The following is a 21,100-nucleotide window of genomic DNA, read 5'->3' on the forward strand; positions in this document are numbered from 1 at the left end:
TTTCTGGCTCTCCAGATGACACAGCTCCTGGTGAATTAAAAGGAGGCTGCCTAAAAAGTGAAATTAAAAAACAACAACAAAAAAAGGCTCTGAGTTGCTGGCAATTTGTATTCTTTTTGTCCAAATATAAAGAGAATCTTGTTTCTTTAGATGTCAGTGTACATTTGAACTAGGACAAGCAGGTCTTTCGAAGAAATACTGTGAAATGAAAACTCATGAATAATGCAGCTGTTCTCTGCTCAAATCAACAAATCTTTCCTTCCCAGAACTTCACAGAATAATGCCTTCTCTTTCTTTCCTTGTGTTTGCAATGGATTTTACTCTATTTTACAATTCTTAAGTAGTTATATTAAATTCCTGAATTGCATGATCAGCATTTTTCTTGATTTGATCTGTTTTGCAAAAATGGAAAGTTTTAACTTTTGGGTAGGCTTTATTTTAAAAGAATTCAAGACCATTCAAAAGAAAGAAGCATCAACCCTTTTAAGCACTAAGGCCTTTGAGATCTGAACTCTGAAATCTTTGTGAAAGAACAAAAGGTTTCTTATCTCAAAAAGAATATAGTTTTGGGAAGAAAACAGGAGAGCATTGAGACAGGAGCTTTACATGTCACTGAATTAGACCTGACTGATTTCTCCAAGCCAGAGATGTTTCAGATTTGAGTCGTTGCTTCATTTTCTTTTCTCTTTACATCTTGTTCCTTAACAAGATATCTAGCTGACGTGTGGTGTCATTCCTTCATGGGATGAAGTATGATCTAGTGAAAAAATTTATACACTTCATCTGCATTAAAAGATGCAAGAACAGTACAGATCATTCATGATGTTTTCTTTGTAAGTCACGTATTTTCTTCATGTCACATAAGATGACATGCTTGTATATGGACAAGAACCTAATGCACATTTATGATAACAAATTATTTACACAGGATATTGGTCTTCCTGTAACAGAATGAACTAAAACACTAATCCATTGATTTTGGACTGGAAACTTTATATTTACACAGGTTCTGGTGAAAGGATGCCAATATATTTTAACTGCCAAAAAATTAAATTGTCCTTTGGAAAGTAAGAAGGGAATTCCTGTTGTCACCTACTCTAGGAGGCACTGCCTTGGCAGGGAGTTGGACTAGATGATCTCCAGAGGTCCCTTCCAATCCTAACAGTTCTGAGATTCTGTGACTACCTTCTGTAACTACCTTCTTCACCCAAATCAACTGAATTATCCTTCAGTGGCCATTTTCTATGTTTTTATTCTCATGGCAGAGACAGACTGTTCATTTGAACCAGTATCATAAAGCTTCTACGGATTTTGTCTGTTGTCTTTACAGGTGAAGAAAATGCAGAGAGTGTTAGAGGCTAAACACCTGGGAAGCTGCATTTCAGGGAATCTGTATCTCAGCCATCCCTGCTCTCAACAGCCAATCAATGGGGCCACCATCCAGCAGCTCCATCAAAAGCAGCTGAAGGATACCTTCCTTCCAAGGCTCTCCATAGCCCCTTTGCTTTCTGCTTCTCTTTTCTAAAATAGTTTATAACCTCCCAGAAGCATATGCTTTTCTCTTTAATCAATTAATTTTGAAGCTTTCTGTTTTTTCTGTGGTTTAGGGTTGCCATGATGGACCACACTACAGAAAGTGTATCGTAGCATCAATAAATGCTCACCAGGGTCAATGATCAACATGCTGCCGACATGAGGCTGATCCATTCCATATCTATCCACTTCAGGCATATTCAAATCACCAGTAAAATAGATAAATTTCTCATTCTTTTACTGGACCATAGGTATGACCAGGTTCTTTCTCCAGCTTTTTTCCAAATATCCCTGAAATGTAACGCAAAGGCATAAAAATTATTACTGTATGAAGCAACATTGAAATTAAACAAAATCAGGAATTCAAAATCATGCTGGCTCAAATTCATGAAACGTTTCACTAACTACAAGGTTGGGGTTTTTTTTTAACTGTTGAAGTCCTTAGTAATCAGAGAAACTCACAGTCTCTGAAAACACATCACCCTGGGATTCTGAATTCCAGAAAAGTCTTGTTGATTTACTTGATTGACTACTTCACAGCTTTTGAAAATCTCACAGCATATCCATCTGCATCCTTTGAAACTGAAATGCTTTGAATGTGAACTCCCCAGGTATCCTGACACTCAGAAAATTAATCAGTGAGCAGATTATTTTCTCCTTCTCCTTGGAGAGATTAAATAAGAACTTAACCAAAATACGTAAAGTGCAAAAATATGAATGATAGCTATCATTAAATCAGGACATTTAATCAGGAATCGAATGCAATATTATCTCCCAGACTAAGGAATATTAAGGTGATTGTATTAAATTTCAGCCTATTCCCCCAAATAAGGTGCTTACACGATGGTCAGTGCAGACCATTAGGTACAAATTTACTACAACAGTGAACAAATTAACTCAAAGGTCCTTATGTATTCATCAGAACTGTAAAATATTGAGACACAAACTTTCAGTTTATACAATTTTTATCCAACTGCACTGCTTCCCTTAGATATGTAAGTGAAAAAATAACTACAGAAAGCTGCTAAGTCATGTTGAAAACACAGAAGAAAAAACTTTTATTAAGCATTATTATAATTTTGAACTCTGGTACGATGTGATCCTCAACTTTTGCCACTTAGTGAAGTATTCCACAGATACATAAGAAAGTATTCATCCTCCACAGAAGCTTGATTGCTAATTGCACACTTTCTATTCTGCACATGGAAACAAGAACCTGCAGAAATCACTAGAAATTTATTAAAGCAGGACTGGAAAACTAACAATCTTCCTTCCTAGGTCATATATTTTTGTTGTTCAAATTATCACAGAAATTATTTTGCACAAAATAAAACCACAGTAATAGGTGAACGCCAAGGAAAACTTCAGTAAGTCACAGCGACTGGGACTCTCATCTTCAACAAGCAGGCTAAATTCTCTCTGTCTCAGAGCTGGGATTTGAACCAAAGGGTGTTATGTAACATTTAGGGAATATAGTGGTTAAATTCTTACAGCACAGCAGAGAATTTAATGCAGACTCAATACTGTTCGTCAAGAAGAAAAAGATTTTTCAAAAAGTTATGTACATCTAATCGAGATTTTTTTTTGTCCAGTCAATAATGTAAGGAATTTGGGATACACCTGCTATTGATTTTGAGATGATGAAAGCCACAATTTAATAAGACTTTAATATTTTTCAGTAAGAAATGCCTGTATGAAAGAAAAAAGATATATTATCTGTTCCATGTATAATAAGTAGAATAGGCAAAAATTGAGACTACTGACTTTTTTTTCTTTTGTGTTGCACTGTGCGTTAAAATACTTTGGGCTAGGCAAAAGAAAGACTGAAATGTAAGTATACGGTTGTGAAATAGTCTTGCTTCTTTGAAAACTGGGCAACCTGTTCATGAGAGCTTGTATGAAATAGAAACTGCACTTCCACGGGGACAGCTGAATGCTGGATGTTGCAGCAGACTTGTTAGTTCCTTGGGCAAAGCAGAATGAGCAAATACATCACTGCAAGCAGTTTCCAGCAGGACTACAGAAGTACTGTCATCTTAGATTTTTCAGTGAAATGAATCATCTGCAAACCTCAACAGTGATTTTGACAGGCCAACTCAACAAAGGTAACAAATGCTTCCAAGGCCATTTCTGTCTAGTCACAGTCAGCTGAAAGGATGGTACTGACTGAAGAAGTAAAATAAGCAAATAAAGAGTGAAGGTGTGCTGGAGGACAGGACAGAAATGGAGAACCTCAATGTATTTGCAACTGGATGATCATAAATTTTGGGGAAAAAAGCTGTGACTGCACTTACCCCGCTTTACTACCACAGAAGGGAAAAAACTTTTTGCAGAAACCATGTGCATATGAAAGGCTTAAAGTGTCTTAATTACATAAAAGACAATTTTGTTCTTTTATCTCAGTGTGTAGCCATAATTTTAAACCGCAAATTAGGAATCCTCCCTCTTGATCCTTAATGTTATCTAAATTTTAAATAAGGTCCACAACTGTAATCTATATAGACTTACACATTTTTGTTCTCTGTGGCAGTGTTCCTGACTTAAGCATTATTGAGGACCCCATACTTAATATACGGATATTAGTTTGCATCAGAACATGCCTCCATCAAGCAACATTTTGAAATTTTCTGCTGTTCTAGAGGCAGAGTGGGTGAGTCATACGCCTTGGGGGAATGCTAAATAAAACCCTACACTATATGCTAATCTCACCCACTCTAGCAGATACCTCAAAAAAAGTTATGTGGCTACAGATATGATGAGAACTGACAGAAAATACTGCAGATTAGAAGTTGTATGATCTGTAAGAAAAACCTTTTAACCTGTGAACTATGGAAAGAGCATAGCAATGAATAGTAGTGAATCACTATACTTTAACAAGTTCACCTCTTAAGCTCTTTTTAATGAACTAAGTCTTAATTTAAATTGCTCATTTGTGCAATTTGCTGTGAATGATTCTTTCCGTTATGAAAACAATCCACAATTTGACTGTTCCAAATAATTGCTTGGAGTGATAGTTTAGGACACATGAAGGCATTTCAGTGTATCACTTGAATGCATTTTCCAGGAAGAAATACTGGTACACACAAACACAAAAATCACATAAGAGGCCATAATTTTGATCTATACATGACAGTACAAAATCATTCTGTCACAGCTCACCAAGACAATGTTGTAAACACAATGGAAAGGGAACACCATGCACTTGTTTCTGGATTGTCATGCAGTTCTTCACCCACTGTGATTAGCAGAGGGACGTGGTAGCAGAGCATTTAACAGGAGGAACTTGGCTAAAGAGCAGTGGACAGAAGGAAGAGATGCAGACAATAAGATGATCCATTTCTTTGCTCGTGTCTTAATTTTTCTTAGAAGGTGCAGTTAGAAGGTTCGTAAACTCTCAGACTTTATGCCACAAAACTGTTGGTGGGTGTGACACACTTGGAGAACAAGAGCCTGTGATGTTGACTTCACTTCTTTGGTTTATTTAAGAAGTTTCCTGCAAGAAGAATACACAATCTCTGCTGTCCAGGAGCTCCTTTCATCAGCTTCTCCTTGCAATGGAAAGTGTTATGTTTTTGTACTCTAGAGCCATGGCCATAGTTGCTACTGGAGTGGCAGTCATTAGCTGAAAAATCTCTCCCTGATCAGAGGAATTTCTGAAAGCCTTTAAAGGCTGATTCCCCATTAAAGGAACTATGACAGTTTACAACAGCTCATGATCTCACTCTGATGCACAGCAGATTTCTTTTCTCCTAATCTTTCCGTTCATTTTGAGGGGCAAAAAGGTGATTAAGTTCTGTTAATTCAGGATTCCATGTTAACGTGAATTTGGAAACACTTCAAAGGAAAAACTAAGGTATAAAGAAGACAAAATGGTCTTTGCTTATCTGATGTGACTACAACACATTATTGAAATTAACACAAGACATGAAAGAAAAACAGGGTAAAAACTTATTCAATTAAGATTTGTGGATTGATACCTATTTTTTTAAACCTGGTGAAAATGTAATCCATTAGCAGCAATGTAGATTGGCTTGAAAGTTAGACAACTGATTGCAAAAGCAGTTAAATTACACATCAATGTGTAATTTATAATAATAATGTAATAAATGTTTCTAAAGATTTTATCTGAAGACCTCTAAAATTGTAGAAAGTTTTAAAACTGAAAAATTGTTTTTTGGTATCTTCTTCCAGACATTTGAGAGGATAAGCCAGTGTTTTAACTTACTTCTCTAGTGCTTTTCATGTCATGAAAAGCTGTAGAGCAAAGAGGGCACATCATTTTTTCAGGATAGTTGTTTCCTGTTCAAGTTATGGGAAGGATAAAAAGAGAGATGGCAAAGACGGCATATCCACTGACCACTGGGCTCTCTCTTGATTGTGTTCTTCATGAAGAGCAAAACAGACAGCTTTTATGAGCCTATTTTGCTCTGACTCTCTGACTCCTCTTGTTCCAAAATCTACCACCAGTATAGCATTTTTGGCCAACTTACAGCCGTCTCCATTTGTGCATTATATTTCCTTTGATCTGCATCCATCTCACCTACGGAGACTCCAAACTCCACCAGACAGGGACTGACCCCCCTTGGGTGTTGTATGGTACCTAGCAAAAGTAAACTCAACTTCTGACCATCCTTTTCAGTACACCTACAGGCACCATGCAGAGACACCCAGGCCACCCAAAGATGGCTCAAGGCTTCTTGTGAACAGAGGTAAAGATAAGTTTTCTCATCTGCAATCAGAGAGCAACTTGTGGGAGCACAGTGTCAGTTCCAGTTTGCACCAAGCAGTTTCATCCTCCTCCCTTCCCCTTGCCTGCCACAACTTTCAAAGTTTTCCAGTTTGCAAAGCCATGAACTTTGCCAAGGCCCAGACAAGAGCGGTATCCAATGGTTGTGATAAAACTGTAATACCTGTGGAATATTTTTTATCATTGCTGTTGTGGGAAGATAAGTTCCTCACATCCGTATGGAACTCTGGAGCACTGCTGATGTTGTGTGGTAGCTGAATGAATTGTTGCTCAGGAGGTAGCCTTGTCTAGTCAGAGACAGCACCAAGCCTATTGCCTATAAACACTGGTTTTCCTACTCCAGCATTTCCAACAAACAAGACTGCTTTGCCTTTTATTACGAGTAAATCAATAAAGTACCAGAGATGTACAATCTAAAATGCGTGAACAAAGACTGACTAAAATTGAAAAGGAAAAAAACCCATCAAACCCTTGCACATCACAGTTTACTTTTAAAAGCAAACTGTAATTTCTCTCTCTCTGGCTAGGAGTAAACTCTAAAAAGTGATGAAACAGGATACACCATTCTTTCATTCTCAAACAATTACTACAAGAAATTGTTTTTTCTTTTTTACTGGATTACTTTTTACATAGTATTTCTACTTGAAAAATTTTATTTAACTTCTTCTAATAGGAAGCTTTTGAAATGTAGTTGTAGCTGAAATGCATTTGTTCCACCTCAGCCTTTACAGAACACCAGTAGCCCTATAACTGTTAGAGAAGCAAAGACTGGTACAAGATGTAGTTGGTTTAATTTCTCAATTATTTCAATTTAATTTTTGGCCTAGCTTTCACCATACCTAAAACCATTTGGACAAACAGTTGGCAATAAATAGCTTTAACTACTGTGAGCACCTAAAAGTTTCCTTGCCTGATAAATCTTTCTTTTCCAAGCTCTGTATTTTCCTATCAAATGTTAACCCTCAAAGACAACAAGAGATTTGAAAATAGATCATATCTTTTGATCATCGCCTCCATGTCTCTATGTCCATAGACTTCTAATCTCCCCAGGAAAATTCCTTCTCATCTAAGCACTAAAAAGTTGTGCAATATGAGTTAATGCAATCAAAATAACATTAAGTACTTGAGAATATCCTATGCAGAGCACACTGAAAAAAAGTGCAAAAATAACCAAACCTTCAAACAGAGGCAATTACAGCTCCCAGCTCATGCTTTCTATTCCTCCACTGACAGGTATATATCATACTATCATAACTTCTACAATTTTTCTTCCACAAATATAACTCTAACTTTATAAGGTGTTCAACAGCATAGTGGAAAGGTGATGAAGTGATTTGCTGCCTCTAGAACTCACATACTTTGTGTGAAGATAATTTACCTGGCAAAAAAATGATCTGTGCATAAATGTGGCCATAGGAAAATGTTAAGGCTTCAATTTGTGGTGTACAGTTGCTGTGGACATTATTTTCAATTATTTACATGGACTTGGAGCCTGAGTTTCTCTTATTATGGAAAAAAGGTACCTCACACAAAAGTAGGTAGATGCCCAAAGAAGGCTGAAATCCTGTGTGAAGACTGTGCTTGGGCAGGCTCCTGGGAGGACCTGTGAACCTGTGTAGAGAGGAGCCCATGCTGGAGCAGGTTTGCTGGCAAGACCTGTAACCCCATGGGGGACACACACTGGAGCAGTTTATGAAGAACTGCAGCCCGAGGGAAGGACTCAAGTTGGAGAAGTTCATGGAGGCCTGTCTGCCATGGGAGGGACTGTGATGGAGCAGGGAGGGGAAGAGTGTGAGGAGTACTTCCCCTGAGAGGGAAGAAGGAGCAGAGACTAGGATGAGCTGACTGCAACCCCATTTCCCATCCCCCTGAGCTAATGGGGGGAAGAGGTAGAGAAAACTGGGAGTGAAGTTGAACTGGGAAGGAGGTAGGAGTGGAAGGAAGGTATCTTTAACACTGGGGGTTTTTTTCCCCACTACCCTATTCTGATTTGACTGGTAATAAATAAAAATAATTTCCCCAAGTTGAGTCTGTTGTGCCCATGAGAGTGTGCTGAGTATTTGATTTCCTTGTCCTTATCTTGACCCAAGAGTCGTTCATCATATTTTTCTCTCCACTGTCCAGCTGAGGAGGAGCAGTAATAATGGCTTGGTTGGCACCTGGCATTCAGTCAGGGTCAACCCTCCACACTACTGCTCTGATTAAGCAGTATATGTAAGAGAGGAAAAAAAACCACTTAACCAGCAAAATTCTCAAAAATGCCTATTTGAGAATATATGTAGGCACCAAATAAATAATACATTAACAGAATAAAAATTATAAGGAAGACTTAATATATATATAATGGAGTTTGTTGCAATTAATCTGCAAGAAGGATGTTAAAAATACCAACCAATATCATCAGATACTCATGGGTTCCATCCCAGGTCCTGGGTGTTCAGGTGAAGAATACCAGCTCTGGATATAGTAGCTGGGGCAGCAGCTTTTAAATGTGTACCTCAAACAGCAGCCACATTGACAGGCACACATTAATTGTTTGTAAGGGTCAGAACCTAGAAATCATCAGTAAACTTTTCAGCAAAGGAAAGCCAAGATAACAGGTTTAACAGGAACACGATGAGGGCAATTGTGTTTATTACAGCCCCACAGAGTGCAACACAATGCACACACTATTTCTTGAACAATGATAAACAAACTCTGTTTGAACATGCCTAGAATTTTTTACCAGAAATACAGAGGATGACAAATTCAAAAGGTTTTACTTGACCTTGTATGGGTTTTTTAGAGTTTAACTAATTTAAAAGGTGACTAGCCTGCTTCCCCAATGTGAGTTCTCCTGAAAGCAGGTAAAAGCAGAGGAGGAAAAATCTCTCTCAAGGTCAATGGAAATAATCAGAAAATGATTCAGAGCAGGACCTAAACGTAAGTGCTCCAAAATGCTTCTTGAGAAAGCCACTTTCTGTTCCTCAGAAAAAGTTAGATTATGTGGCTCACCCCGGCAGTCACCTTGCTGAGTAACCAGAGGGTTACTAGGGTTTAAGCTTCTAAGAAAAGGAAAGCTCAAAACTCCAATCACTTTCCAAAGGTTACATTCAGATTTTAGATTTGGATTTCATTTTATTACAGCATTTCAGAGAGTCCACAAAATTGGTTTAGCTGCATAATTAAGAAGGAAAGAAGGGGTCTGTATCCTACTGTGCTTAAGCTGACTGATTTAGATTTCCTACACTTGCTTTCCATAGTATAGTTATGCAAGGACTTCAATAATGGAATCTTAAAACTATTTTATCAAGACTTTCCAAATACCAGCTTCAATAATCTTATGATTAATATCTCAAATTACATCAGCTCACATCTAGGAGGCGCAGTCACCATTACAGTATTCGTAGGCTAATTTAAGGCTTTTTGTTGTGCCAAATAGGCAAGGCATAAAGTGTTAATTAGGTACTAAAATATTATTTAGCAATAGTGAAAACCAGACGAAAGATAAGAATAAAAGAAAAAGGGAATGCATACTGCAAAACTGCCTCCAGAAAAATAGAAGAAGAAGAAAATGGGAAAACAGGGAGAGGGGAAGCCACTGTAATTGTAATGGCTCACCTTGTTAACATCCATAACAGTGTTAAGGGACTACATTCTACATAGGATCTATAGGATCTCTAGGATTTATAGGATCTATATACCTGTTTAAACCAAACCTTTTTGGCCCCTCCTGGGTAATATTGGGTCATCCTCTCAGAGAAGATGACAGGAGACCTGCAAATTATATTTCAATAGAATCTTATTACTTAAATGCTTAAACAACAACACTGCATTGCAATTAAAACTTCAGAAGATGACACATCAGTGAAAAAAGAAGCTTTTGTAACATCAAACCCATGTTTTCTTCCTTTGCTTTTTTATTAGGTGGCAAAAATAACAAAAAAAAATTCAGTGAACACTCAATACAGCAAAATGACTGCATTTTATGTAATAATGACCTATTCCTGTTTTGATTACAGGATTGTGTCATAAGTCTTAATGATATGGGTGAGATAAGGGAGGCACCATCTGGGAAGAAAATAACTGGCCCTTTAAGGCAGCTGGATCAACATTGTTCAGGCTAATAACTTTCTGTCTGCCAGCATCCTGCCCTGCCCTCCAGTCTTTCCAGAACCACCAGTGCTCTGCACAGACATTTCATTGCATCAAAACTCAGAAAAACACAAGAATTCTATCTCTTACACGTTCTCTGAATTCTGGTATTGTCCATTTTGGATGGAAAATGACATCCTAGCAAGAACACATGTCTCTTGCCATCTTTCCACTCTCTGGTTTCCTGGTGTATAAAACCACACAGTTCATCAGCTGTCAGAACTTCTGCATTAAATTCATTACAAATTGGCATTTTTTTTGTGTGCACGTACATGTGATGAAGAACTTTCAGAACCTGAAGAGAAGGAACAGGGTGCATGTCAGTGATACTATTTTCAAATAGTAGAAATTCTTGACTTTTTCCTGAACTGGACCTCTAACTGTAAATCCTCACACTCAGCCAACGGTTTACATTGATTTACCCTTGCCTCTGTGCTAGTTTAGTCCCAAATTTCCATTAAGCCTAAGGATAGGAAAGGATACTCCCAGTCTGAAACAGCCATATTCTGCACTCAATTCTAATAGAAAGTGTTAAATGGAGAAGAAAATCTATGCAGCTGCCAACATTTAGTAGCAGAAATAGGCAAGCATTATGTATTAGAATTATTTGTCTGTGTTTTGGCAATAAATTCCATAATGTCTGTCTAGAAGCCTAATTAAAACATCCTGCTTCTCCTTCCAGAACAAAGTATTACTTAGTCTATCTGTCAGATTGAATGATTATTACTTCATGCCATGATTAACTGTCCTTTGGGACATGCAAACAACACATAAAATGTAGAATTTTCTTGCAACATTTGAGCTTTCCATTGCACATCATGTGGCTGACCGAGTGGCCTCAGCAGCGTGTTATTACCCTGCAGCTTCAGGCAAAGGCAACATGAAGAATGCTTTATGCAAGGACCATGGCAGTTTCTTTATAATGTGAGATGGAAAACATGTTCCACAGGCAGGCAGGTACCCTACCCTTTCCATTCCCTGCAATTCCAGCAACTAACACAGAGTGACACACTGGTTGCTCCTCCTGGTGAGCATCCTACCACGCCGAAGGGACACACAGTGAGCACCTTTCCTCTCCTGTTGCAGTTCTTATCACAGAGACAGAATTATTCACAAAAAAGTTCTCCTCCCTTTACCTTTTTATTCCCTTTAATAGGAAAAAGTAAGCTTGCACCTTCTTGGCAGAATTGCCTCAAAGAAGCTGGTGTTGCATCAAGCAACACTGTCTCTCAGAAAATGGTAAGATAATTGGCGCAAAGGAATGAAAGCAGTTACCTCAGCAAGTGAGAACAAGTCCTATTCTGCCAGACAGCCACACAGTCCAGCAGGACTGTGAAAACCCAGGGATACAGAACAGTTATCACAATTTTGCCATTGCTTTAGCAGAGTGAATTCTACAATCAGCTGTACATCTATAATTCAGAAAAATACAAACTCAGTCTCCTAAAGTAATACATTGCTTCCAAAGAAATAGTTGTGAGTCACAGAATGGAGATAGCTTGGCTGCTTGTGGATTTCTGTTTTAGTGAAGAGTATTCACTCTGATTTTCCAAAGTCTAACAGGAACAAGCTCATGATCCCCAGTGTTTTTCTTCTGATTTACCCAGCTAGCAGGAAACAAAATACTCTACAGAAGGCTGATTGTAAAGTTCATAATACCCAAGGCATACCTTATTGTCTTTCACCCTTCTGTCAGGATAACAGAGCAAGATAGACGAGCACAAATCCTTTGTAAATCTTCTGATCAGTCACATTCAGCCAGCTTGGTTATTTCCAACATACCCTAAAGAGGTAAGGAGTGTGCTGTCACATACAGCAGATGAGGATTTCCTTGAAGAAAGCTGGGAATATGTGCACTTTTTATTTGGTCTGTATAATACCTGGTGTTTCTGTGTTTCACTTTATCACCCTGTCTGTAATTAAATTAAATTAGTGCTTAAATTTAGCTTATGGGCAACTAATTCTTTTGAGTGTACATGCATGCATATCTGTCCATGCATGTTTTTAATGTATATAGCACAACGTGCATTATATTATTCATAAAAGCCAGAGCACACAAAAGTCACTTACAGCCACACACATTCCAAACCCACACCTTCTTATATATATGTTTTTTTCCTTTACTCTTCTTACCTCACTATAAATATCTGACCAACAATGGATTTGCTACTAAGTACAAATTCTTGTTACTGTATACAAACAAACACATTCATCACTCTAGACTGTCACTGCACACAGCTTTCCTGAACAGGATACACGTATCCTTATGGGTATATTTATCATACTGAGAAGCATCACTGCCATGATGAAATGCCTTTGAAATACTGAGTCATTGAGAGACACTTTATCAATACTGTAACATACTCAAAAATAATCTTCATGTCTAATACAACCAACCCACTAGAAATTATTTTGATCAAAAATCTTAAGGGGAGTAATTAAAGACAATGAATTCTTTTACTTTGAGAATAAAGTTCTCTTTTGACTGCAAGTACAGCTCCACAGCTCCAGGGTAGATTGTTTAACCATCTGCTCAAAACTGTAGGTTCCTCATCCTCGGAACATCCAGAGCTGGAAACAAGTCACTGATCAGGCCTGTGAAAATTGGGATATCATCTGTCACTATTTTATGCAAATTGAAGTCTCTTAAGACTCACAAAAGCACATGGAAAAGGAGGGTAAACAATATATCACAAGAGCATCAAATCCTTTTTTTTTTAAGGATTCTGTTTTTACTCAAAGGCAAAACACCAGAAACAGATTTTACCCAGTCCTCAGGTCTGTTCTTGTCTTCTTTTTTCAGGGACCCAGCAATTATGAAAACACTTGATAGCATGAAGTGCCCAGTCATAAAAGCCCTACAAAAGCATTTTAAATAGTCATGTGAGCACATGAAATAAAACTAAGTGGTAATGCTTATGAAGAAAACAATCATTTTACAAACAGAGTAAAACAAGACATTTTTATTCACCTGTAGTCTTCCAGTGGCTTTCAGTCAGTGGTAGAGGTTGACTAAAAAAAATAAAAGGGTGAAAGATATATATCTGTATATCTATTTAATCTTCTATATTCCACCATTTCGTTCCCTATTCTTAACTGGCTACCAGCTGGGTAAAGTTTGAAAGCATATTCTGCAGCCACACCTAGGAATTCAATATAAATACAGCCTATTAGTATTATCAATTCCACCCCTCACCTCCCCCCCCAAAAAAACTAACCAACAACCCAAAAACAACAACAAAACTGGAAGCAGATTCACAACTTACAAATACACCATTTTAAGTTGACAGATGCCATGCCTCTATCCTCTTCCATGACAGCAGTAACTCTGTAAGTGTGAATCAAATGCATTAAATACATCACAAAGAATAATACTTCAAAAAAGTAATGTTCAAATTCAGGGCAGTTCATGATAAGTAAGAAAAAAATTCTGGGGTAATAAAGATGCCAATTATCTGCACTGAAAAGGAGTCTCCACATTTTAGAAATGGTACATCTAGGCAAAGAAGTTAAACAGAGTTGATAATGAAACCAGGAAATTCAGGTATATATTGTGCTTAATAAGATTTTGGTTAGATTTAGGGAAGTGGGTTTTTTTTCAGAAAAATTTCTGTGTTGTTTTTCTGTCTGAAAAGGTGTTAAAGAGCAGGATATGCATCTTAAAAGCAGCCTGATTTGTGGATTGCCCAGTGTAAAAGGACTTTATTTGCCATGGCATGACAGGACCAGAAGTCCCTTCCTTTACAACATATGGACTTGAAAGCCCTGATAACCCTGTTCTGCAGCAGGTTCCATAGGCTAGGATCCTAGTGCCCCAAAGGTATATTTAAATTTCTAAAAGTCCCAACACAGGAGAAATACTCTCAGAACTCTCTGAGCTGCTGTATATTTTATGCAGAAGCCCAGAATTTTTTCCCAGAGGTATTTGATTTCTCCCATTGCCATTAAAAGTAAACCAAATGAGAGTTAAAAAGTAAACAAACAAGAACACTCTAGATTTTGCTTCAAACACTAATGTTAATATTACTATTGTTACTACGATTAATACTGAAGTGGCAAACAATGGTATAAATTACTTTTCTCAGTTCAGAATGTGCCTCTGGGACAAAGTAATCATTAGACTCAAGGAATCCTTGTTCTAGTGAAGCAAACAATATTAATGATCTTTAGATATGAGTGGTTTAATTTCATTATCTCTAGAAAATTGCAAGAATGTGTCAGGAAATCTTCAGGATGTTTAGGGATAATTTCAAAATTATGCAGGCATGAAAATAAAGGGTTTTTTTATTTCATAATGGCCCTGCCTGCTATTTGAGTTTACAGCTTAAGGTTCGAGGGTTCTCCAAGTTCTTATTCCACTGATAAAAATGAATATTAAAAATGTCTTGTGAAAAATTATACAGTTGGAAATTATTCAAACAGCATATATACAGGGAAGAAGTCATGCAACTTCTAGGTTTTACATTTTTAAGATAATATTTCTAAATACAGATTCTTTCTAATGTAATAATTACATTATTTAGAAATGCTTTTTCTCACCCTTTTTTTTTCCAAAGAGTTTTCCACTGTATTTACTGGGGAAAGTTTAAAGAAATGTTCGTTCAGTTACAATATGCTATCTATTTTTCAAAATAATTTCTACCCTGTTATTCTCTTCTCCAAAAGATAGTTATTTACATGGGAGTTACACAGCAGCACAATGTAGTCAGTCATCCCAGGTATGAAGTGGTGATATACAATTATTTAATGCAAAACTAACACATTACAAACATCCCAAGGTAAGAAGAAAGGACACTTTTTTCCAATTTATGTCTGACAGTTTATTAAGGACGGACATGTGATTTAAAGTGTCTTTAAAATACAAGATAAGACAATATACATAAATGCCTCCTATTACACAGTATTCAGCTGCACTGGTATGGAGTGTGTGTTGATGGATATGTATTAAATTCAAAAGCCCAAAGAACCCTCACCTGTTCAGGGAGCAGCTCCCTGCAGAGAGGTTACAAGGTGATGAACTTCCTGGCTAACAGACATGCATCAATAAACCCTTCAGCAGCCAACATAATTTCAGAGACCAGCTCAGTATCAGGGACGACCACAGCACGGATTCTAGGGAAGAAAACAAACCCCATAATCCAAATACACAGATTAGTATTTAAGCATGGTAAGAATAAGTCAGTTAAATCAAATGTCTGATGTGTGCAAACATTTTTAAAAACAGAACTCAAGAGAGTCACAATTAAGAGTGTCAATCAAAGCCGACAAGGACCCTAGTTCAAAGCAAAATGAGCTAATTAAGCACTGGTGATTGTTAGTATTCCATAACACTACTGCACGAAAGAGGCATCTGAGAAACACAGACAGGTACTGCCCGAACTCAGAGAAGGCACAGGCTGCAGTGGTGTCACTTGCCCCGAGCCCTGGAGGCACAGCCAGCAGCTGTACAGGGTCTGGAAGTCAAGTGCAACACAACCACGGCTAAAACTGCCGTCCTTTTTAAAAGCAGTTAGATTATCTTTGGAGAGCTTTAGTGCTTTTAGATGAAGGCTTGGTTGCCTTTAGAGGTTTTACTGTTTCTTTGCTAAATGTAACTGCTCGAATTTTTAGAACAAAATTTTAATGACACAAAGTAGAAAAATCTCATTCAATCTCATTTTTAAAATAACATGAAGTAATAATGCTATTGCTAAACAATGCCCTCATTTAAAATCATTACTTAAGTTACATACTAGCAAAGAAGAGATCTTGAATTCTGTGTTCAGGACAGCTACAAAGCAGCAAGCTTGTTCCTCAGAACTCTTTCTTACTACTGAAAACCATAAATATTTCTTTTGTTCCCCTTTCAGAAATATACTGCTGAAATAAATGACCAGTTTTAATTTTGTCATATTTAAGTATGAATGGGGAACCTGAGGTTCTCATGTAGTTCTGTCTGACCTGCACATCCAGGGTTCATAGTAATAAATATTCCAACTCTCGACTTCAGTGTAATGTTTTCACCAAGAAATACAAACCCGTTAAAAGAAAAATAACACAAATAAGTGTTAAAAGAAAGATGACAAAAAAGGAAAACTTGCTTGACCTTAACAAACAGAGGTATTTCACTGGTAGGCATCAGCTTTTAGTAATCTGTCTGGCACTGAATTCAGAAGAAAAAGACTGGACTGTTAGAGCCACAAAGAGTGCATGAGGCTGGAGCATATTTATGTCTACATCAGGAATCATCTTTTGAAACATAGAATAAAGGAGACTAGTAGGGATGCAGAGGGTTTAAAAGAGCCAGGAGACAATACTGAGTAAAAAAAAACAAACCCAAAAACAGAGAAAGAACATAGGACAGTGGAAAAACAAGGCATGTCTAAAAAGCATTGGAAAGTCCTGGAACCACTGAGACTTCTTGCAAAGTTGAATCCCTCCACACTTCTCACCCATAGGATGCCATGATCTCACATGGTGGGACATGAACTGGTTTCGATAGCAAAATAGTAATCTGGTAGGACCAGGATTTTACTCACATTTATTGCTACATTTTGAAGAGAAGGTTATTTTTGGGTAGTACATGACACAGGTGATTTTGTGTTACCATCTACTGCCTCATTTAGAAATAGTTTCAGAGGAACTTTGGAGGAAGATATTACTGGTTCAGTATTTATAGCCTGTAAAGGATAAATAAGCACTCAAGTGCTTATTTATAATATAATAATTTATAATAAGCTACTCTCTTCTTCTTGTTCCTTATTTTATTGTGGATAGTCTTTAATTGTACTAACGCCACTGACTAGACTCCTACCAAGAGATGACTGAATTCATCAAAGCACCCCCAAAGCTCCTGTCTGGACCAAAAATTTATAGATATTCCCTACAGGCTAAAATTAAAAGTGAAAGATTTAACATAGTTTTCTTGAAAGCAACAGTTTCCAATGCAATTCACATGAAAAAGAAGCTAAACAACAATCTCCATACTGCTGAACAGACTATCTCACCTCATCATCCATGTGTTCTGAAGAGCTGAAAATTTACACCAGCATGCCAAGGGCACAGCCTAAATCTTCCATGATCTCTGTCTTATCTATGCCAGCTGGTCCTGCAGGAGCACCACTCACTGCTAGGTGGAGAGCCCAGGTTAGAGTAATATAACACCTTAACATAAGAAAAGGGATTGTTTGCATTGCAATGAACTTCTACATCAGGGCCTTTTTTATAACTCTTATGCTTCATGGATGACTTATTCCAAGTCCACTTTCTCATTATATTTTAATGTCCTAAACCACAAATGTATCTCTTCCATGTTCATGTAAAATCATGGTGTGGTACTACTTGGAAAGTGCTTATTTTAGAAAAGAAAACTAACCACATCAACATTTTTTTAGCAAGGAGGAATATCGTATCAGTGATCACACAGGACAGGAAACATGAGGCTGTAGTTGCTGCTTTCCCTATTTCAAAGACTTGAGCCCCAGAATTTGCCCCCCAAAACTGAGGGTTGTAAGCATTAAGCCAGCCAGGATGCCTGGCTGTATCTTTTAGGAGTCCTTATTTTAACCAGAAATTCTACATTGAAGCCCAAACCTTTCCAGAAAAGAAAAGTTCCACTGTATGTGGTGTGAAAAAAATACTTTAATGAATGAACAAAAATCTTTGCTGAAAACTCCTGATTAACCTTAGAGATCTGCTCATATCCCCCCTTCAGACTAGGCAATGAATATATAGATTAATTTATGCAAAAAACATTTCAGTTATTATAAATGTAATGCCCATTAAAATCATACAATTTCTTGAGTATGCATATCTACATGCACATACATGTTCAAATATATTGATAACCTTATAATATACACATGAGGTAGGAAAGAACTCCAAACTTCTAAGAAACATTTAACTTTTCATTCACTGAAATAGATGAAGCAGGCACTCTTATTTGTAGCAGTCATTACCTGTCAGTCGAAGGTTAACCTGCCAAGGGGTATTTTCCAAGTACTCATAAAAGCACTGAAAGTGAGCATCACAAATGTTGGCAAAACAGTGTTTCTGGACATTATCCCAGCTGTGGCATAGCTATGACAACCAAGCAAAAGCTCTGCAACTGGAGATCTAAGAACCATCAAAGAGTCATGGTGCCAGGTAGGAGCTATTCAGAAGGTAGAAATGCCACCCATTACAAAGCTGCAGCTGTCATCAGCAGGTCTCACCCCTCATTCCTAGTCACTTATGACTAATAACTACTACAACCTATTATAAAGGATTAGATGCACCTCAAGGCATTAGTGCTTTTATACAGAAGCAAGTGTAATAGAAGACAATTTTAATAGAGCTATTACAGCAGAACACATTTATCAAGCCAAGACCTCTCCATACAAACAATGCAGTCTTTGCACAGGAACTGACATTACTTTGACCACAATGAGTTTCATTTTACTCCTCAAGCCTTTTTTCTTCTTATCTTAACACCACCTTAAAAGCCCATTTTATTTCTGAGGCTCAGGAGGACAGAGGGAAAATAAGAATTCTTTCCTATTTCAATCCCAATCCGGTGAAACAGTTTGTTCTTTCAAACCAACAGCATGTGCCACCACCTTAGTTTTACCTGAACAAAAGTTACCCACAGAGTGAGCGCTTTGGTTTAAATAAACATTCAAAATTTCTGTTGTATGCACTTATAAAAAGTCACCACAGGAAGAGGAGTGACTTGCTTTGGAGAGGCACATGCCTCTGAAAGGACAACAAAACACACTGTGAATTACTGGAGGCAGAACAAACTGTGAATGCAAAATATAGCTGATTCAAACATGCCTTCTGGGCTTGAAAGCTTGCTGACACTTCTCTGGCATGAACATCTTTGGCACAAATGGTCATGATTTTTTTCTTGCTCACCTGAGGAAAGTTCTCCAAGCAGCTCGGTAATAAAGAGCATTTAGCACAGTGACCTGAAAAGATTTAGGTAACCCACTAAAACCAGATGGTTTCCAGTACCATCTACTAGAAATCAGTTCTGCCTACATCATGAACTAAATCACCATAAAAACTGGCTTGTACATACAAATTTTCTGGTATTAGACATGAGATGCCAGAAGAAATCCCGGTTTAAACAAAAATTTGAACCGTCTCCAAAACAACAACAATCCAGGTGAGCACAAATGCTGCAGATGGTCAGCTAGGCAGGGTATGAGGAATGGATGGATAAGAAGATGCACATGAAATGGAATTGAAAATTACGTGGTGGTCATCTCCATAGAGGTATGTACCGGACTTTGCAAAAATTGTACTAATTGTACGAGAACATTTATTGGCAAACTAAAAATAGCCCTTAGGAAAGATCAGAGACATTTTAAAAATAGACAAAGCAATAAGGGGATGATTACAAAATACGATATAGATGACTACGCAGCGTTATGTAATATGAAGTGACTATGGAAATATTCAGGTTTCATATTAATGGGGGGAAAACCCCAATCTCAGCTACTGCATGTAATTCCAAGGAGGAAAATATAAAAATATATGGAAATATCAATAAAAAGATATAATGCCTTTTCTATTACAGGGAAAGTTTAGACACTTCTGTCAGATATTCATGACCCCTTTAAAGTCTCTTTCCTATTTTGTATTTCCCTTCAGCAGATATTCTATGTTGGAAAAGAAAATCAAAACTACTGAAAGTTTTCACAAAGAGAAGGAGTGCTCACAGCAGGACAAAAACATTCAGGAGAAGTTTGAGGTAAAAAAGGGCAAAGCAAAAATCAAGGTATCCTTCTGAAATGGGACTAAAACTAAATATAGATATAAACTGCTTGGTTTGACATAAACAAGCCCAATAGGTTTGGCTTCCTGACACAAATATATGGGTGTAGTGTTTGTATACATACTGAATGTGTACTCTGTTCTTAGCACACCATTGTGGCAGTATCTTTGCTTTTAGCTTTTGTCTCAGTTCAGAATAATCCCACAAAACCCCAGTAATCAAAATGTGATAAAAATGCCTGTGAGGTAGCAGAAATGGAAGAAAAAGCCATGTTTCTTTTTTCAGTGGGTGCTAATAGCAGTTTATTTAGTACAGCATTAAAATGATTTAATATGTTAATCACAACTTTTTATGGGACCATTTTCACACTATTTTCTCTGAATTAAACAAAAAGGAGGTATCCACACCTACTTCTTGTGGCAATCCTTCAGGGCTGATGTCAAGCCCTCATTCAGCCTACCAGATGCCATTTCTACATCTAAAACCCACCAGGTTTGTGAAGTGGTAAATTCAGCCTGGACTACATAGTCAAAACCTCACTGTTCTCCCTTCCTCTCTTCATAGGCTAGTATGGCCTCCATGGAGCACAGATGTCCTGGATTACATACAGTTTCCTCAAGGTGCACCAACCAAGACTTCACCTTTTGATGCAAAAAACCCCAAGCATGCATGAATTTATGCACATAAAATAAAAGGTACATTTTATTCTAAAATACAAAGGAAGTTCATCTCATTAATCTTCAGAAAGGTTTTTCTTTACGTCAGCATTTTTCCAAACTTGAAATGAGAGTGGATTTTTCCCTCCATTTTCTCTCTCACTGTACCTTCAGTAGGATTCAGATGAGATACCAGATACTGTTTTGTTTTACATATCCACTTGACTTGAACACAGACAATCTCTTAGAGCTCCAAATACGAAAGTCTGGAGTTTTTGTGTTTGCAGCCCC

The 21,100-nt window shown here is 37.4% G+C and overlaps 1 protein-coding gene across 1 annotated transcript in view; it reads right to left on the reverse strand.

The window, feature by feature from the left end:
- The window catches only part of DNAH11 (dynein axonemal heavy chain 11), a 108,820-nt gene extending 88,802 nt beyond the window's left edge, over positions 1–20,018 (reverse strand). The window contains 14 exon segments of the mRNA XM_017731169.1: positions 9,964–10,036; positions 12,955–13,066; positions 13,166–13,239; positions 13,241–13,272; positions 15,388–15,526; positions 16,110–16,115; positions 16,327–16,432; positions 17,138–17,240; positions 17,242–17,283; positions 17,401–17,557; positions 18,352–18,367; positions 18,370–18,508; positions 19,208–19,282; positions 19,284–20,018. Coding sequence (XP_017586658.1) covers positions 9,964–10,036; positions 12,955–13,066; positions 13,166–13,239; positions 13,241–13,272; positions 15,388–15,526; positions 16,110–16,115; positions 16,327–16,432; positions 17,138–17,240; positions 17,242–17,283; positions 17,401–17,557; positions 18,352–18,367; positions 18,370–18,508; positions 19,208–19,282; positions 19,284–19,328 — 1,119 coding nt within the window. The 5' untranslated portion in view covers positions 19,329–20,018.
- Positions 20,019–21,100: the final 1,082 nt, after the last annotated feature.

This window comes from Corvus brachyrhynchos, unplaced genomic scaffold, assembly GCF_000691975.1.
Source record: "Corvus brachyrhynchos isolate BGI_N302 unplaced genomic scaffold, ASM69197v1 scaffold84, whole genome shotgun sequence".
Lineage (NCBI taxonomy): Eukaryota > Metazoa > Chordata > Aves > Passeriformes > Corvidae > Corvus > Corvus brachyrhynchos.